Source organism: Micropterus dolomieu, linkage group LG18, assembly GCF_021292245.1.
Source record: "Micropterus dolomieu isolate WLL.071019.BEF.003 ecotype Adirondacks linkage group LG18, ASM2129224v1, whole genome shotgun sequence".
NCBI lineage: Eukaryota > Metazoa > Chordata > Actinopteri > Centrarchiformes > Centrarchidae > Micropterus > Micropterus dolomieu.
This window is the reverse complement of record NC_060167.1, coordinates 37,299,448-37,314,812: the sequence shown is the minus strand read 5'-3', so window position 1 is coordinate 37,314,812 and position 15,365 is coordinate 37,299,448. Positions and strand designations below refer to the sequence as shown.

Sequence of the window (15,365 nt, the reverse complement as noted above, 5' to 3'; positions counted from 1 at the left end):
ATGATAATGTTGCTCTGGAACCGCTGCATGTGTTATAAGCAACTATTTAAAAGATGTTTCCATGTCAATGTTGTGTACATGGCTACATCATATGTATTGAGTTTATGTTTTGACTTGTTAAATGCATCAAGTCTCCCATCAGACATTACATGCTGTATAATAAACCACTATTTATAACGTGTTAATATGGAGCAGCAGAGCTTATGTTTTCATTGGGAAACGCAGTGAGCTCATAAGCTGACCAGCATGTCATTCTCCCCAAACCTAATCTTTAAATGTGGCTGTTTTTCTTACAGGATAATGAAGAGCAGAGTTACTCCACTCTGAAGTCTAAAAATACCAGCGCCCGGGTGTCAGGGCTGAAGCCGGGCACCAAGTACATCTTCCAGGTCCGAGCTAGAACGTCCGCAGGCTGCGGACGCTTCAGCCAGAATGTAGAGATCCAGACTGGGAAAGCAGGTGTGTGTGTGTATGACAGTCTATAAGAAACAGAGAAACAGAAAGAGGGCATAATGGAGCAGTGAACCTCCCGCCTGTCGTGAGCCAGGGGAACCCCTCAGCAGTTGTATGTTGTTTAATACAGTGGGAAAAAGTCTAGTAAGAAAACTGTTTGTTGTGTTAAAAGGTTTGGCAGAGAAAGCTTCTTAAAGCCAGGCTAGACGGCACAGCATGGTCTAGGGCTAAAGAGGCTTGGGTGTCAGTGAGGCAGATAACCGCCTCAGTCCATCCCTCTGTTCTATTGATCTCCGCTTTGTTAGAGGGTCACCCCTGTCAGCAAAACTGCAGCCTATCCAAGCTTCAAACTGCTGTACACAGTTCTGGGGTGGGATAGAAGTCTTCATGAGTCTGTCCACCTGAGGCAAGTACAACACTGAAAGTTAGAATATTTAACAAAAACCCTTTTATTAGAACATTTTTCTTTCCTAATAGGGGATTTGGCAGATAACTCACAGAGAAGTCTCTAGGTCTGCAAAGCTCAACCTCCTGCCTGGTTGGAAATCCCTGTGCTGTTTCATTGACTAATAGTCTCTCTTCCTTCTGCTGCTCACTGGAGCTTGACTCTCTTCCTCTTGATAGGACTGCAAACATCCCACTAGCCTACATGCTGAGTAAACAATAGGTTCTGAAGTTTATTACAAACAGACTGAGCAACCTTCGTTACCCAACGGCAAACAGTCATGTACATTCTGAGAGCCGAGTTATACACAATCTTGTGTGAGACTTAACAGGAACCAGCTTTACGTCTAACCTGGTAATCAGACTGAAATTAGCCATGCTAGCAGGGTGGCTGTTGGTCGGTCCACCACTTTGGTCCAGACCAATATATCACTGAAATATTAGGGATATTCAGAGGGCAGGGTTGCCAACTTCACTACAGAAAAATAAGGGACGCCTGCCACTGCGGGGGCCACACCCCTCTGGGACCTGGTAACCACAGGCCAGTGTGCCAGTGGTGGTAAATCATAACTTAAAACACATTTTCAGGAAAGTATTAAGATTGATATCAATAGACATTATAGATGGACTAGTGGTCATATTGTCATAGCTGAATACACAGCTATGACAGCTCTAGTCCTTTTGCAAAGGATTTTCCATGGACATCAGTGGACCAGAAGTAGTAGGCCTTGTGTGCTGTATTTGATCATGTTAGGCCTACTTCCTTTTATAAATGTTTTCTTGTCAGATATACACTATTCGCGCAGCACTGAGTAGCAGTTTGTCTTTCAAACAGTAAAACTATGAACAGGACTGATCGAAAGCTCACTCCTAATGAGCTTCACAGAGCACCTGTTCATTCTAGAAAATATCCTTTCCACATAACCAGTGGATGCTGAGATGCTCATGATGTGGCTGTTGATAGACAGGATGTGAAAAATTTCTAAATTTAATTTATCACCATTTTGATTGGTGAGTAAATATATTTGTGTATCATATATTTATGTATTTATTGTGAAAGTTTTTATTTAGCCTATTGTTAATTCTATAGTACACATGAGTTCTTAAATCAAACTAACTGAATACTTAAAATAAGCGTCTTTTTATCTTCGGTCTCTATACACTTTTAAATGTCTTGGGTTTCTGTATTTATCTCAAATAATTTGTAACACCACTATCACTAGGCTAGGTTTATCTAACGTCTATTAGCTCTGTCACACTAGTCACACTACTGCAATAAAATAAATAAATAAATAAATAAATGTACCACCTTGTCAACAAAACACCAATATTTACCTTATGTGTTCATATACCTTTGGTAAAAGTAATAATAAAGTGACACACCAGGGTTAGTTTAGAAATAATAAATACCCACTTTACTTTGGCAATTTTAACATAAACAATAAAATACATTTTCAGTCTCTTTGGAATATCCCTTTTCTTGAATACCAGCATAACGCAATAATATGAATCAGTTACCTTCAGTTCAAATTCAGCTTTACCTCAGTGCGCCCACACTCACCAAGCGCACACACATACACACACAAGCCAGCATATTAAAAAATAAATATAAAACCCCAAACTTTGTTGGAGGCCTGTGTCGGTGCTTGAGAGCGACGATACTTAAACTGTGGGTCCACTTCACTCAAAGGAGCAAAAGAATGAAAGAGTTTTTACCCTAGGTAACAGTTCAGTCCACTGTGCAGACTTCAACAGTCTTTCCCGGTCTCCAGCAAAACAAGGGCAAGCAGGTGTCCAAAGATGGCGTGGTCTGTCCCGCGCTCTGCAGCTGTAGTCTCTCGGTCTCTGCTGGTGAACAGGATTGAAAGCATGCGTCCAAACTGGCATGGTCGGTGTCCTTCGTTCTGAAGAACTCTGAGCTTTGACTTTGCAGTTGTAACTTTCAGATAACTCTTCAGGGTTTTCACGTCGAAAACAGTGAACTAGGCCAAAAAGTATGCAGCTGAGTTAGCTATACAGTGGCTAAGAGTCCATTCACTTTGCTAATGAATGCTAACACAAAACACTGTCAGCAAACGAGCTATCATACACATGCGAACAACTGTACGATACATTTCGAGCAGAAAGGTCTTTTACTTCTCACCAAAACGTACGCAGGATGGTATTCTGTGCTAAGACTGTCGAGTGGATAGTCTAAAACACCAGCTTACAACATACTACTTTGCATGAACTTCACACACTTCGTATCGCGTTCGTTCGTAGTCAAGATTCCACTGTTTTTCTCATAGGTTTTTCTACATTCATACTCTGTCTTCCTGTGCACCTCTGAACCCCCCCACATAGAACAATGAATGACCAGTATTTGATTTTGATTTGATTTTGATTACTTTAATGAAATAGTTACTTGAAATAATAATAATAATATAATAATCAGGTTTATTTACAGACAATTTTCAAAACAATGTTACAAAGTGCTTTCACTATAGCAAGGACAATAAAACACAAACAAATAAGATACACGTAAAAGCAGGAAGAAACTTAAGAAATTAAAATAGAGTTATATACTAATAAATAAATAATATATTAAATAAATAAAATAAAGTTAAGTTATCAAATAAATGCAGTGGAGTAAAAAGTACAGTATTTGGCTATGTTATGTAGTTGCTAGAAGTTTATAGTAGCAAGAAATTGGAAATACTCAAGTAAAGTACCTCAAACTTAAGAACAGTACTTGAGTATATGTACTTTGTTACTTTCCTCCACTGGCACACAGTTGGAATGCTTAGCAAAAATGTATTGTAATTACATTATATTTTTCATTCAAAAAAACTATTCATTACACACAAAATGTATTATATTATGTGCTCAACACTTATCAGTTTTTATGTCATTTTAAAGTTAAATTGTCCATAGTTCCGTATAACACTGAGCCTCAGACCATAACCTTTTAACTTCAATTCAGTTCAGTTTTATTTATATAGCGCCAAATCACAACAGTTATCTCAGAGCGCTTTTCATATAGAGCAGGTCTAGACCGTACTCTGTGATATTATTTACAGAGACCCAACAATTCCCACCAAGAGCAGCACTAGGCGACAGAGGCAAGGAAAAACTTCCTTTTAAGAGGCAGAAACCTCGAGCAGAACCATGGCTCAGGGTGGGCGGCCATCTGTCTCGACCGGTTGGGGGTGAGAGAGAGAGAGAGAGAGCGAGAGAGGGAGAGAGAGAGAGAGAGAGAGAGGGCTAGGAGGTGGGGTGGAGTAGTCAACACAATATCCACAGAAAGAAAAACAGACAGTAAAGGTAGAAGTGGTACAGACTGAAAATGAATAATGGTACAGATATTTACAGCAGTGTTAATGGTAATAATCGTAATGTTAATGATTATAATAACAATAATAACAATAGGACAAGTAACAATAATTGTTGTAGCAGAGGGTGTCAAGCAGGAACACGGGGGCAGCAGGTGATTCGCAACCACAGATCCAGACTCCACAGCTCCAGAGCCAGAAACACCAGGAAGTGATAGGAGAGAGGAGAGAGATGAGAAAGCACAAGACTACCGGAAAGGGGAGAAGTTGAGTTAGTAACATGCATTAATGGGATGAGGTTGCATACAGAGGGAGAGAAAGTAGAGGAGAGAGGAGCTCAGTGCATCATGGGAAGTCCCCCGGCAGTAACTAAGGGATGGTTCAGGACTCACCTGAGCCAGCCCTAACTATAAGCTTTATCAAAGAGGAAAGTCTTAAGCCTACTCTTAAATGTAGAGATGGTGTCTGCCTCCTGAAACCAAACTGGAACCTGGTTCCACAGGAGAGGAGCTTGATAACTGAACGCTCTGGCTCCCATTCTGCTTTTGGAGACTCTAGGAACCACAAGTAACCCTGCATTCTGGGAGCGCAGTGCTCCGGTGGGGTAGTAAGGTACTATGAGCTCTTTAAGATAAGATGGTGCCTAACCATTAAGAGCTTGGTAGGTCAGCAGATAGCTTTTATATTCTATTCTGGATTTTACAGGAAGTCAATGCAAAGAAGCTAAAATAGGGGAAATATGATCTCTTTTCCTGGTTCCTGTCAGAACACGTGCTGCAGCATTCTGGATTAGCTGAAGAGTCTGGATTTATGGATTTATTCAAGCAGCCTGATAATAAGAAATTGCAGTAATCCAGCCTAGAAGTAACAAATGCATGGACTAGTTTTTATGCATCATTTTTAGACAGGGCAATGCCATCCAGAGTAATGTTATCTTTAGGAGAAGCTTGGGCCCCAGTACAATGACTTCAGTTTTAGCTGAGTTTAACATCAGAAAATTACAGGTCATCCAGGTTTTAACATCCTGAAGGCATGCTTGAAGTTTAGCTAACTGATGAGTTTCATCTGGCTTGATCAATAGATATAACTGAGTATCATCTGCATAACAATGAAAGTTTATGGAGTGTTTCCTGATAATATTGCCTAAAGGAAGCCTATATAAAGTGAACAGGTTTGGTCCCAGCATAGATCCTTGTGGAACTCCATGACTAACTTTGGCATACATGGAGGATTCATCGTTAACATGTACAAACTCAGATCTATCTGATAAATACGACTTAAACCAGCTTAGAGCGGTTCCTTTAATGCCAATGAAATGTTCCAGTCTCTGTAATAAGATATGATGGTAAATGCTATCAAATGTAGCACTAAGATCTTATGAAACCAGTTCAGAGGCAAGTCCTTTGTCTGATGCATCAAGCCTAAGGTCCTTTGACAGCAAAAGCATTGCAGTGTTGTTTGTCATACACTGCATCTTACATGTCCTCGCAGGTATTTATAACAGTGTACTTGTGTGTAAGGCTAAATCACTTATAAATCTGAGACAACATTCAATCTGTCCTACCTTTTAATGTTGTGGACAAACTTTCAAAATGCAAACAGGATGTAATTAGAAAACAGCAAGTTCTTTAATGAAGCTCCAAATTCTTGTTTATCTTGTTTGACCGAGAACACTGTACCTGCCTTCTGTGTTTGCCGGTGTGTGTCAGTGTGTGTTAGTATAAACTCTGGACTGTTGGTGGAACATTTTCCAAATCTAACACAGAGTGTTTCTGTGTGATTTTAGCTCCTCTGCGCTACAACACCATGACCATCGTCTGGATCTGCATGGCTCTGGTATCCAGCCTGGTCACCTTTCTGGCCATCATCATCTGCAGGAAACGGCAAGGCTACACTTTACCACACTACCCATCGCTGCTGTGTGTGGAACACTTTCTTACACTACTCTACCTTGCCTCTCTTTGTGTAATGTTGCTTGTGATCAAAACCCAATGTGCACTGTGTTTCTCCCTGCTTTTTCTACATGTGAAGTAAGATTAGAATCTGAGTGAATCCCTCCTAAAGGAAAACCTAAAAATGTTTTACAAAAATGGGGAAGGGTCTCTTTTAAACCTATGTTTGAGAAGCTAAAACACCTTCAATCCCCCTTGTCATGTTGGAGCACACAAATAATCTGCATGCTTTAAGACAGGAACCTACATCACTAATAAGGAGGACGAGTAGAGAGGAGTTTTGAAAGCTAATGCTTTAGCTTCTCTCATCTCCTCAACCCTCCCTGTCTTCTCACTGTCTTGTTTAGCTAATTTCGTAACTCGTAATTTCCACCTCATAGTGGATTTAATTATGTTGATTCATGTCCATTAGCTTGCAAGCCAAACGTTCCCACTTATCCCAGCAGCCCCCCTTCCTTTCTTTTGATGTCTTCAACTTACGTGTCTGTAGTACTGCACCGAATAATTAATTTCTTTGCACTTAATTAATTCATACTTTAGTGCATTAAGTTTTTCATTTCTATTCAGTTTGAGGAGTAAAAAAATACTGTGAAGGATTTAAAGATGTTATCCAGGCAAAAAATGTTGTCACAATGGCAAAGTATATTTAATGGTACTAAGATGGATGATTGAAAAAGAAAGTCTTTACTGATGGTGGAGTTCAAATTTTAACTGCTCCTTTTTAAGGAATACACTAAAAAGAGCGAGATGGGCCACTGGCCAACTAACTTTCAAACTGATGACCAGCATGTCCTTATGACAGAAAGAGTTTTGCTGCTTACACAGTAGGTAAACCTGAATTATAAAGAAACTATACCTCACTGTAGTTGAATTAATTGTTTATCACCTCAAATGACATTTTAATCTTTAGAAATAAAATACAGCACCTTGCCTAATGCTAGTGCCCAGCTATCATTCAAGATTGTACATGCTAGCATTGAAACTTTTATCTTTTATGTCTCCATCTCATCACAATTTGCCAAAACTTCTTAAATTTGTTTTTATTGCAGCAATTTTATATCATCTATTTCCATCTCTGGTAGCTGTAAAAAGTTGATTGTTTGAGTAGAAAGGACAGTTTTGTAAGGACTGTCAGTGGCGATATCTCACCAACCTTGCCAGGTTTTAAAGTAACTATCCAGACAAAAAGAAAATGAGCCTTTTAGATATGACTTTGAAAGTGAGTAACAATTGAATTATTTTAATAATTAAATTATTAGTAAGGAGATGAGAGACAAATGTGATGGTTCCTGCCACACAGAGTGAAATCCAAACACCCATACCCAATGTTCAGACATACAGACTATGGAGAAGTGAAGGATGCAGACATTTTGAAGTGAACCTCAGTAAGACTCTAAAAGCGACACTACTTTTAGTAGAGTAATGGGAAACACTGTGTTAAGCTACCTTTTCAGCAGCTTGTAGTGTAGCTTGCTACTCTCAACACAAACATAGTGTTCCTGTAGGCTAACTGTGGCCACCGAAAGTAGCTTCTAGCGTCAATAGCTACAGTTTCAAATCAGCTTCCCCAAAATTTCTCATACCAAATGATGCAAGTGAAGGGAATGTTTCCAGTGCTAGTCAATCAGGCTCTTCTGTCACAGGTACACATTTTCAATGTAAAGTAAAACCAGGAGCGTTTTCTTATGTAAGATTAAAACCAGTGGAAAATTAATTTCCTTGTAGTGCATCAGTAGCGATAGTGAGGAAAAAATCATCATCTCATTATTTTATTTAATCAGTTTAACCTGAAAACATGGAGGCATTTGCCTAGGAAAAAAAAGCTTTATAATTATTAAAGGGACCCTCGATCAAAACAAAAAATTTAAAGTTTGGTTGTGGGTGAATTGACCCTTTATACATTTCTGTTTGACCTTGTTCTCATAAATAATCAAGTATCTTTCTAAGTGATGAACAGTTCTGTTGATGTCAATAATTCATTATTAACAATTATTGATTTATTAACTATGAGCTGTGGTTAGTTGAAGTATAGTACAAATTTTTCACTATTCTGTTTTCATCCCACGTCTGTTTATGTGTGTGCATGTGTGTTTGGATGACTGTCTGTTTGTGTGTGTGTGTGTGTGTGTGTGTGTGTGTGTGTGCGTGTGTGCGTGTGTGTGTGTGCGTGTGCGCATGTTTGTCCTTTGCATGTGTGTGTGGTTTGTATAGACACTGTGGCTACAGCAAAGCCTTCCAGGACTCTGATGAGGAGAAGATGCATTACCAGAACGGTCACGGTATGTTTGGCCCATTCCTCAATTATTACCAATAATAGATTAGATGCTATTCCTTGAAGAGGACTATTTTCATCCCCATGTAATAAAGTTCATCCTTAGAGCAAACAATTTTCATCACGCTCTGAGTGATTACAGGAGCACACATGCCTTATTCGCTGCATGCTGTTTATTCTCTCCCCGTCTCTCACTGTGTCTTTGAGTCATTTATTTTCCTTTCATCAAGTTTTCCTTCCACACTCCAGTGACAGGGGCTCAGATGTGATGTCGCTCTCATTCTCCGATATGTGACCAAATGCTAATGTTGTTTATCTTAGTGTCATTCCCCGATGCAAGGTTCTATATCGACCCGCACACATACGAGGACCCCTGCCAGGCAGTCCATGAGTTTGCCAGAGAAATTGAAGCTTCCAGGATCAAAATCGAGAAAATCATTGGTTCAGGTAAAACCATGGACCTTTGTGCGCTCACACGCCCAAACAGAGAGTCACACACACACAGGGAGAATCATTGGCTGAGCTAACTTAAAATCATTGGCCAGTGTAAAGGCTGTGGTGTGCAGCAGAGAGGAGGATGGCAGAGCGGAATCAGAGCGTTGCGTGGGACTGTCAATCAAAGGTCCTCAGACAGGCAGGGAATACTAACACTGTGTCAGCTCCACAATACACTTTGCTACATATGACATAGATAGACATACAGAGAAATATAACGTATAACAGTGAGGAAGACAACAGCAAGGTAGATGATTTTTAAAAGATAAGAATTAATAAGAAAGAGGCAGGTGGACAATTAGCTTACCTCCAGTTTTGCACCTGTATGTAGACAGACAGCCTAGATGTGCATTCGTTTCTCTTATCTGACTAAGCTAATCAACGTAACACACATTCTTATTTATAACCTTTGCTTAAGAGGGGGTAGGGGCGCAGCTGAGCACATAACATGTTGGATACAGAGGACTAAAATAAAAGGTAGAATGTATTTCATGCTGTGATGTGATCATGTTGTGTATGTGTTTAGGGGAGTTTGGGGAGGTGTGTTACGGACGTATGAGACTCCCGGGGAAAAGAGACATCCCAGTGGCCCTGAAGACCCTGAAAGCAGGATACACCGAAAAGCAGAAGAGGGACTTCCTGGCTGAGGCGTCCATCATGGCCCAGTTCGACCACCCCAACGTCATCCGCCTGGAGGGAGTGGTAACTCAGAGTACGCTGCCACTAAAACTGTTTATTAATGTAAAGCACTTTTTTGAGGATGATTGACCATGTAGTAATAGTTACAGAAATGTAAATGAGCATGATAATCAACTGTAAAAAATACATTTTGAGGCCTACTTCCATGCCAGACTGTAAATGTGTCCTTCCTTAATACTTATCTAAATCATTAAAGATTGTTTCCCTAATACGGTGCTTTTAAGCGTCAGTTCACACAATTAATTAAACTGCTTTAACTGCTTTAACATTTAGTAGTACTAAAAAACAGCAACATCTTTTTGTGGTTCATTTAGAATGAGGTTCTACCAAAGTACTACTGCCACATTTCTCAATGGAAACTGTTCCAGGGGGCTTTGTGGATGATCCAGATCCAGACATTGTTTCTGAACCTGGAAACACTCAAACACTTTGAGTTCACCAGATCATTTGCCCCTCATTTGAATTGTATTGTGGTGGTGGCAGAAGTCTGCTGCTGTGTCCCTATTCTATTCTAAAAAATAATTATATACAGTATGTATTATTTAATTATTTTATGGTAATTATATTTGTGATTAGTCTACAGGAAATGATACTGTATGTGTAACAGTAGAATGCCACAGTCCACTAAACGTCAGAGGGATGAAATAATACTGAATACTAAAATTAGATCTGTTCTTCTCACCATCATTACAATACACAGAATGTATTGTAAAGTTTTGTTTAGCTTGAGACGGCAGCAACCACCATTTCCTTACACCAACAGCCAGGGCTGGACTGGGACAAAAAATCGGCCCTGGCATTTTTGTCCGAGGCGGCCCACCAAAACTGGTCGGACACCATTGTCCTCCGTCAGAAGATTTTGAGCATTAAACACTTACACCAATTTGTGGAGGAAATGTCTTAATTTAAAGGGAAGCACAAAATTCAGGTGGCAGGTGAATTCACAATGTAAAAATATAATAAAATATAATGCAGTAATCAGTAGCTTATTATTATTTTTTACTTAACAAATCCTTTCAAAAAGTGGTGGCTATATGTTCCCAGCATCCCCAGTGTAAATGACCCTCCCTCCCTGCCCTCTCCCTACAGACTGAGCTACTCCATGCTTACCACCTCCACTCTCCTCCTGTTCTCTCTCTCACTCGGCCCATCACGGTCGCTTTGTCACTCTGTTTCGCTATCACATGCCTCTATCACAGCTCTTTTACTACGCAGGACACTGCAGCTGATGTCGAAGCTACTGCAGCCCCTTATCGGCAAAACTTATCGGAAACATATTGGTTGTTTTTGCGCCTCTGAAGAATGAGCAGAGCGGGTGGGGGCCAGTAAGAGATGTGATTGGGCCGCTGTCCAAGCTTTATGGGCCGATCGTTGGCCCATTTTTTAAAAACAGTTATATAAATAAATAATTTACGTTACACCGGCACCAAATGTGCCTCGGCCCACCGGGCATTTGCCCGGTATGCCAGATTACAGTCCAGCCCTGCTAACAGCACACTCAAAAGTGTTGTTTAGTTTGACCTTTTACTGACCATACTGCCCTTTTATGTATACCCAGATATGTCACTTTATAGTGAACATAATAACTCCTCTAAACTTGCTTAGAATCTGCATGCAGTGCGGCATTGAGGAACAGGTATGATGTCAGAGATCTGGAAACCTCACCAAAATAAAACAGATCCTTTCTACAATGAGGGGTGGACGAAGAGTGAAAGTGAAAGTTTTTGTGGTTTGGGGGAACTAAAACAGTAAACTCAAGGTACTGCATTTATGTGTCCTTCTTTGCAGCAAAAGTATTCATTTATACACACACCTTTTCATTGTTTCATACATCACATGAAACACATACAGGTAATCAGTATGCAGAACATGCATGTAAATAAGTACATTTAGTATCTATCATGTTGATATGCAGCAAAAGAAGAGTCCTGAAGGTTCCTGTTTGTTTCCTCAGGCAAACCGGTGATGATCATCACAGAGTACATGGAGAACGGCTCTCTGGACTCCTTCCTCAGGGTTCGTATTGAAGCTTTAGGTTGAACAGTTTTTAAGTAATAAAGGTTCCTGTCTGCTTTTAATGTTGTCTAATTTTGTCTTTGTCTGTAAATGAGGTGATGTTTTCCTTCTCTGTTAAACTATGACATCTGTAACTGCTCATCATCCATGTTCGGTTTTATGAACCTCTGAGGTTGGAGAATGTTCTCAAAACATCAGGGAGACTGGGAAAACATAAAAATCTAAAACGTGTTTTTCATAGGAGAGCAGCATCACTTCACATCACATCCTGTGTATCAGAGTATTGTTGCCAGGATAGAGGGACTAGTGGCTTGCTAGTAAATGTGAAAGTTTTCTTTGGCAAGATATCAGTTGATTTAACATTGTATTACATCGACAATGTCAAACAGCTCCAGTATTTGCTTATATGAAAATATTTCGGATTATTACTTAAAAGCAAATCCCTGTCATGTTTTATTCTCTTATCTTTACTCTCTTCTCTATCTTGATTAAAATCTCTTCTATTATCACTCTCTTCATCTTTTCTGCTGCTATACCATCACGTTTTTTTGATCTGCCATTAAAAGTCTCACTCCGTACTTCCTCCTTCCCTATCTTTCCCTTTTCTCTTCTGCCTTCCTGTAGAGACACGATGGCCAGTTCACCATCATCCAGCTGGTTGGGTTGCTGCGCGGCATTGCAGCAGGTATGACCTACCTGTCTGACCTGGGCTACATCCACAGAGACCTGGCTGCCCGCAACATCCTGGTCAACAGCAACCTGGTGTGTAAGGTGTCTGACTTCGGCCTGTCCCGAGTACTGGAGGATGACCCCGACGCTGCATACACCACCAGTGTGAGTTTTCACATCGAGGCAAGCATTACTGCAGCGCACACAAACACACACACACACACGCACACACACACATTCAGACACATACACAATTCTTTAAAATAAAGTTTGGGAGTGGCATTCACAGGTAATGGGACAGAAAAAACAACTACAATTTAAATGCACAAACCCAGAAAGAATGTTGGTGAATGGACGTCTCCACTGATATGTAGAAATATGTATGTACGGCATGTACAGCTGCAGCCTCTATAAAGTTGGGCGACTCACAACAGACAATTAAAATAGTAAAACCTGAAGCAGCAGAGGCTTTTTTTTACACCCTAGTGTGGATGAAAGTTTCACAACCAGTACCAACCAAGAGAACACAAATGATGCATTGATGTGACTTTTTCTCTCCAGATACCAATTTGGATAGCTAAACTTAGGGTATCTGCAAATACCAATTTCATATTTTGCTCTCTTTTCCCAAACTTAAAATGACACTCCACCTTTTTATACTTGACGTTCTGGGGGAAGTTAGCTTCAACCTGCTAACATTTGTCGTCAATAACATATAACATCAGTCCTCATTTTTGTAGCATCTCTCCTCAATCAGGCTTTTTTAAAATAAATAAAGCCTTACATCCGCCTTAACATTAATATGCATTTATTGTGAAGCACATGCAGGAAATGTTGAGTAACAGCAGTAGCTTTAATGTAGATCGCTGATGTCTGGCCCATACCAGACCCTCCTCCCCAAAAATACACCCGTATAAGGTGTCAGTGTAAGCAGCTTATTACGACCCTTATTTATGTTTATTGTTAGGCGGCGACCATTAGTGGCTGTAGTAATTATGACGTGAGCAAAGGTCAGGTGACAAAGTCCCAGGAGAACGCTGTTTGTGTCCTGTGGGAAACCAAAAGTTAACAATGACTTATTTTAATTTACATACGCAAGTTACGTCATGTGACTTACCTCACCTCAATTACGCCAACCACAATCTTTTCCTAAACCTAACCAAGCAGTTTTGGTGTCTAACCAAAAGCTAACCACATGTATTTTATTGTTACCATGAGAACAAAGTCTGCTGCTGGTACTCTCCAGTGGTCATACATGGTGTTTTGAAGTGTGAGGACGTGTTGACTGATAAACACTACACTTCAAAACATCAGTATCTGAGCCAATAAATCTGATTTGTGCATCTTTAGTAAACACCCATGTCAAATGCCACACCTCCAGTCTGTAATACTCCTCCACCCCAAGCCAAGATAACCCTGATAGTGTCAGTATGATGTCATCAGGGTTATGTACTCCTCTGGAGGCACAGAAGACAATATGTCTAAAATCAGTAGTGTTTCATCTTTAAAGTTGCACTAGGCAGGTTTCACATTTTGAACTTCAGACTCCAGACTTGTGAGTTTAGCTTTCTCTGGGCAGAATCTCATTCCAGTCATCAGATTACTTTTAGGCAAATGTACTGTAGATCTTCATATTTTGTCAATTTAGCTGACAAATAAAAATATATTTGTTATTCTTATATAAGCCTTATTACCGAAGGCAAAATCACTGAAACCTGGCCAGGAAAGTAGAAGTTGGAGACAAATACAACAATATACATTAAAGTGAGAACAAAGTAAAATCATCTTTCTATGTGCTCCAGCAGAGCAGTCCAATATCCAACTCAGAGGCTTCTGAAGGGGAAAAGGATTGTAGATGATGATATTACAGAAACTATAGCATTGTCACAGCACATCTGGATTTAATGGCTGATAATGGCTGAAGATTAATACAGTTCACATTATTGCCTGGAATCTGAGTAAAGTGAAAAAGCTGCCTATTCTGTAGAATCTGGAAGCAAAGTCACTTTGAAGATCCTGAAAGTACTAAGATCATGAGTTAAAGGTTCAGTGTGTAATATTTCTGAGGATCTATTTACAGAAATGCAATATAAGATCCATAACTATGTTTTCAGTGGTGTACCTTACATGATTAACTGTTATGTTTTTATTACCTTAGAAACGAGTCTCCCTTACATAGACGTCATGTCATAGATGTTTCTACAGTAGCCCAAAACAGACAATTCTTCTAGAATTCTGGCAGTGTAGACGCTCATCACTACGTAGAATACGTACGTTCGAAGAGGAAGAAGAAGTAGTAACATACAGCAGGGGTCGGCAAGTAAGTTTTGCATCAGAGCAATTTTTTTATCCATTAGATGATGGGTGAGAATATAAGACAGAATTTTTAAACTGCATATTATGGTGCTCAGTTATCTCAGTCGGTAAAGTGCAAGACTCTTACCTAGGAGTTTGGGTGCTGCAGTGTGTTCCGGAGTTTGATCCATATCCATCATCCTACGGTCGCTTTTTCATTTCCCCAGTATCTCCAGGTGGAGGACATTTAAGGGAATCACCTTTTCTGACAGCTATTTCAGAGGTGTGTCAAGCAGGCTACAGACTCTATTTAATGCATATTTTTCAAAGTAAAAGCCCTAATTTCAACTCAAAATAAAGCATTGGTAGACTAGACAGTTTTTTGCAATTCTCAACTTCACCGCTAGATGCCACTAAATCTTACACACTTAAACTTTAACCTCTGAGAATTCCAGTGGGTCATGTTGCTGGTTTTATTGTTTAGGAGGACGTTGTTACGACCTGTCTCGTGTGTGCAAGTAAAGTAACATAGATCCAGATGGATTTAGTAAAAGTAAAGTTATTATTATAGGGTGAGAGCTTGACACAATGTAAATGCTCCGTATTTGCGTAATGGCGTGGGTTTTAATCAGGTTCACAATTTTTACTGCCTCACCCAGGACCACATGCAGCTCCTCGGGCATCTTCGTGACCGCCAATGCCTGTCGATGGATGATGCAGTGATTTCAAACAGTGGTGAGAGCCAGGTCTTGCACGCGT

General features: G+C 40.0%; 1 protein-coding gene across 4 annotated transcripts in view; it reads left to right on the top strand.

Moving 5' to 3' along the window:
* The window catches only part of epha8 (eph receptor A8), a 127,433-nt gene that overhangs the window by 105,893 nt on the left and 6,175 nt on the right, over positions 1–15,365 (top strand). For all 4 annotated transcript variants that reach the window (XM_046075936.1, XM_046075935.1, XM_046075934.1 and 1 more), the window contains exons 9-15: positions 297–459; positions 5,995–6,127; positions 8,372–8,439; positions 8,754–8,879; positions 9,454–9,639; positions 11,581–11,642; positions 12,267–12,476. In XM_046075936.1, coding sequence (XP_045931892.1) covers positions 297–459; positions 5,995–6,127; positions 8,372–8,439; positions 8,754–8,879; positions 9,454–9,639; positions 11,581–11,642; positions 12,267–12,476 — 948 coding nt within the window. The remainder of the gene's footprint in view (positions 1–296; positions 460–5,994; positions 6,128–8,371; positions 8,440–8,753; positions 8,880–9,453; positions 9,640–11,580; positions 11,643–12,266; positions 12,477–15,365) is intronic.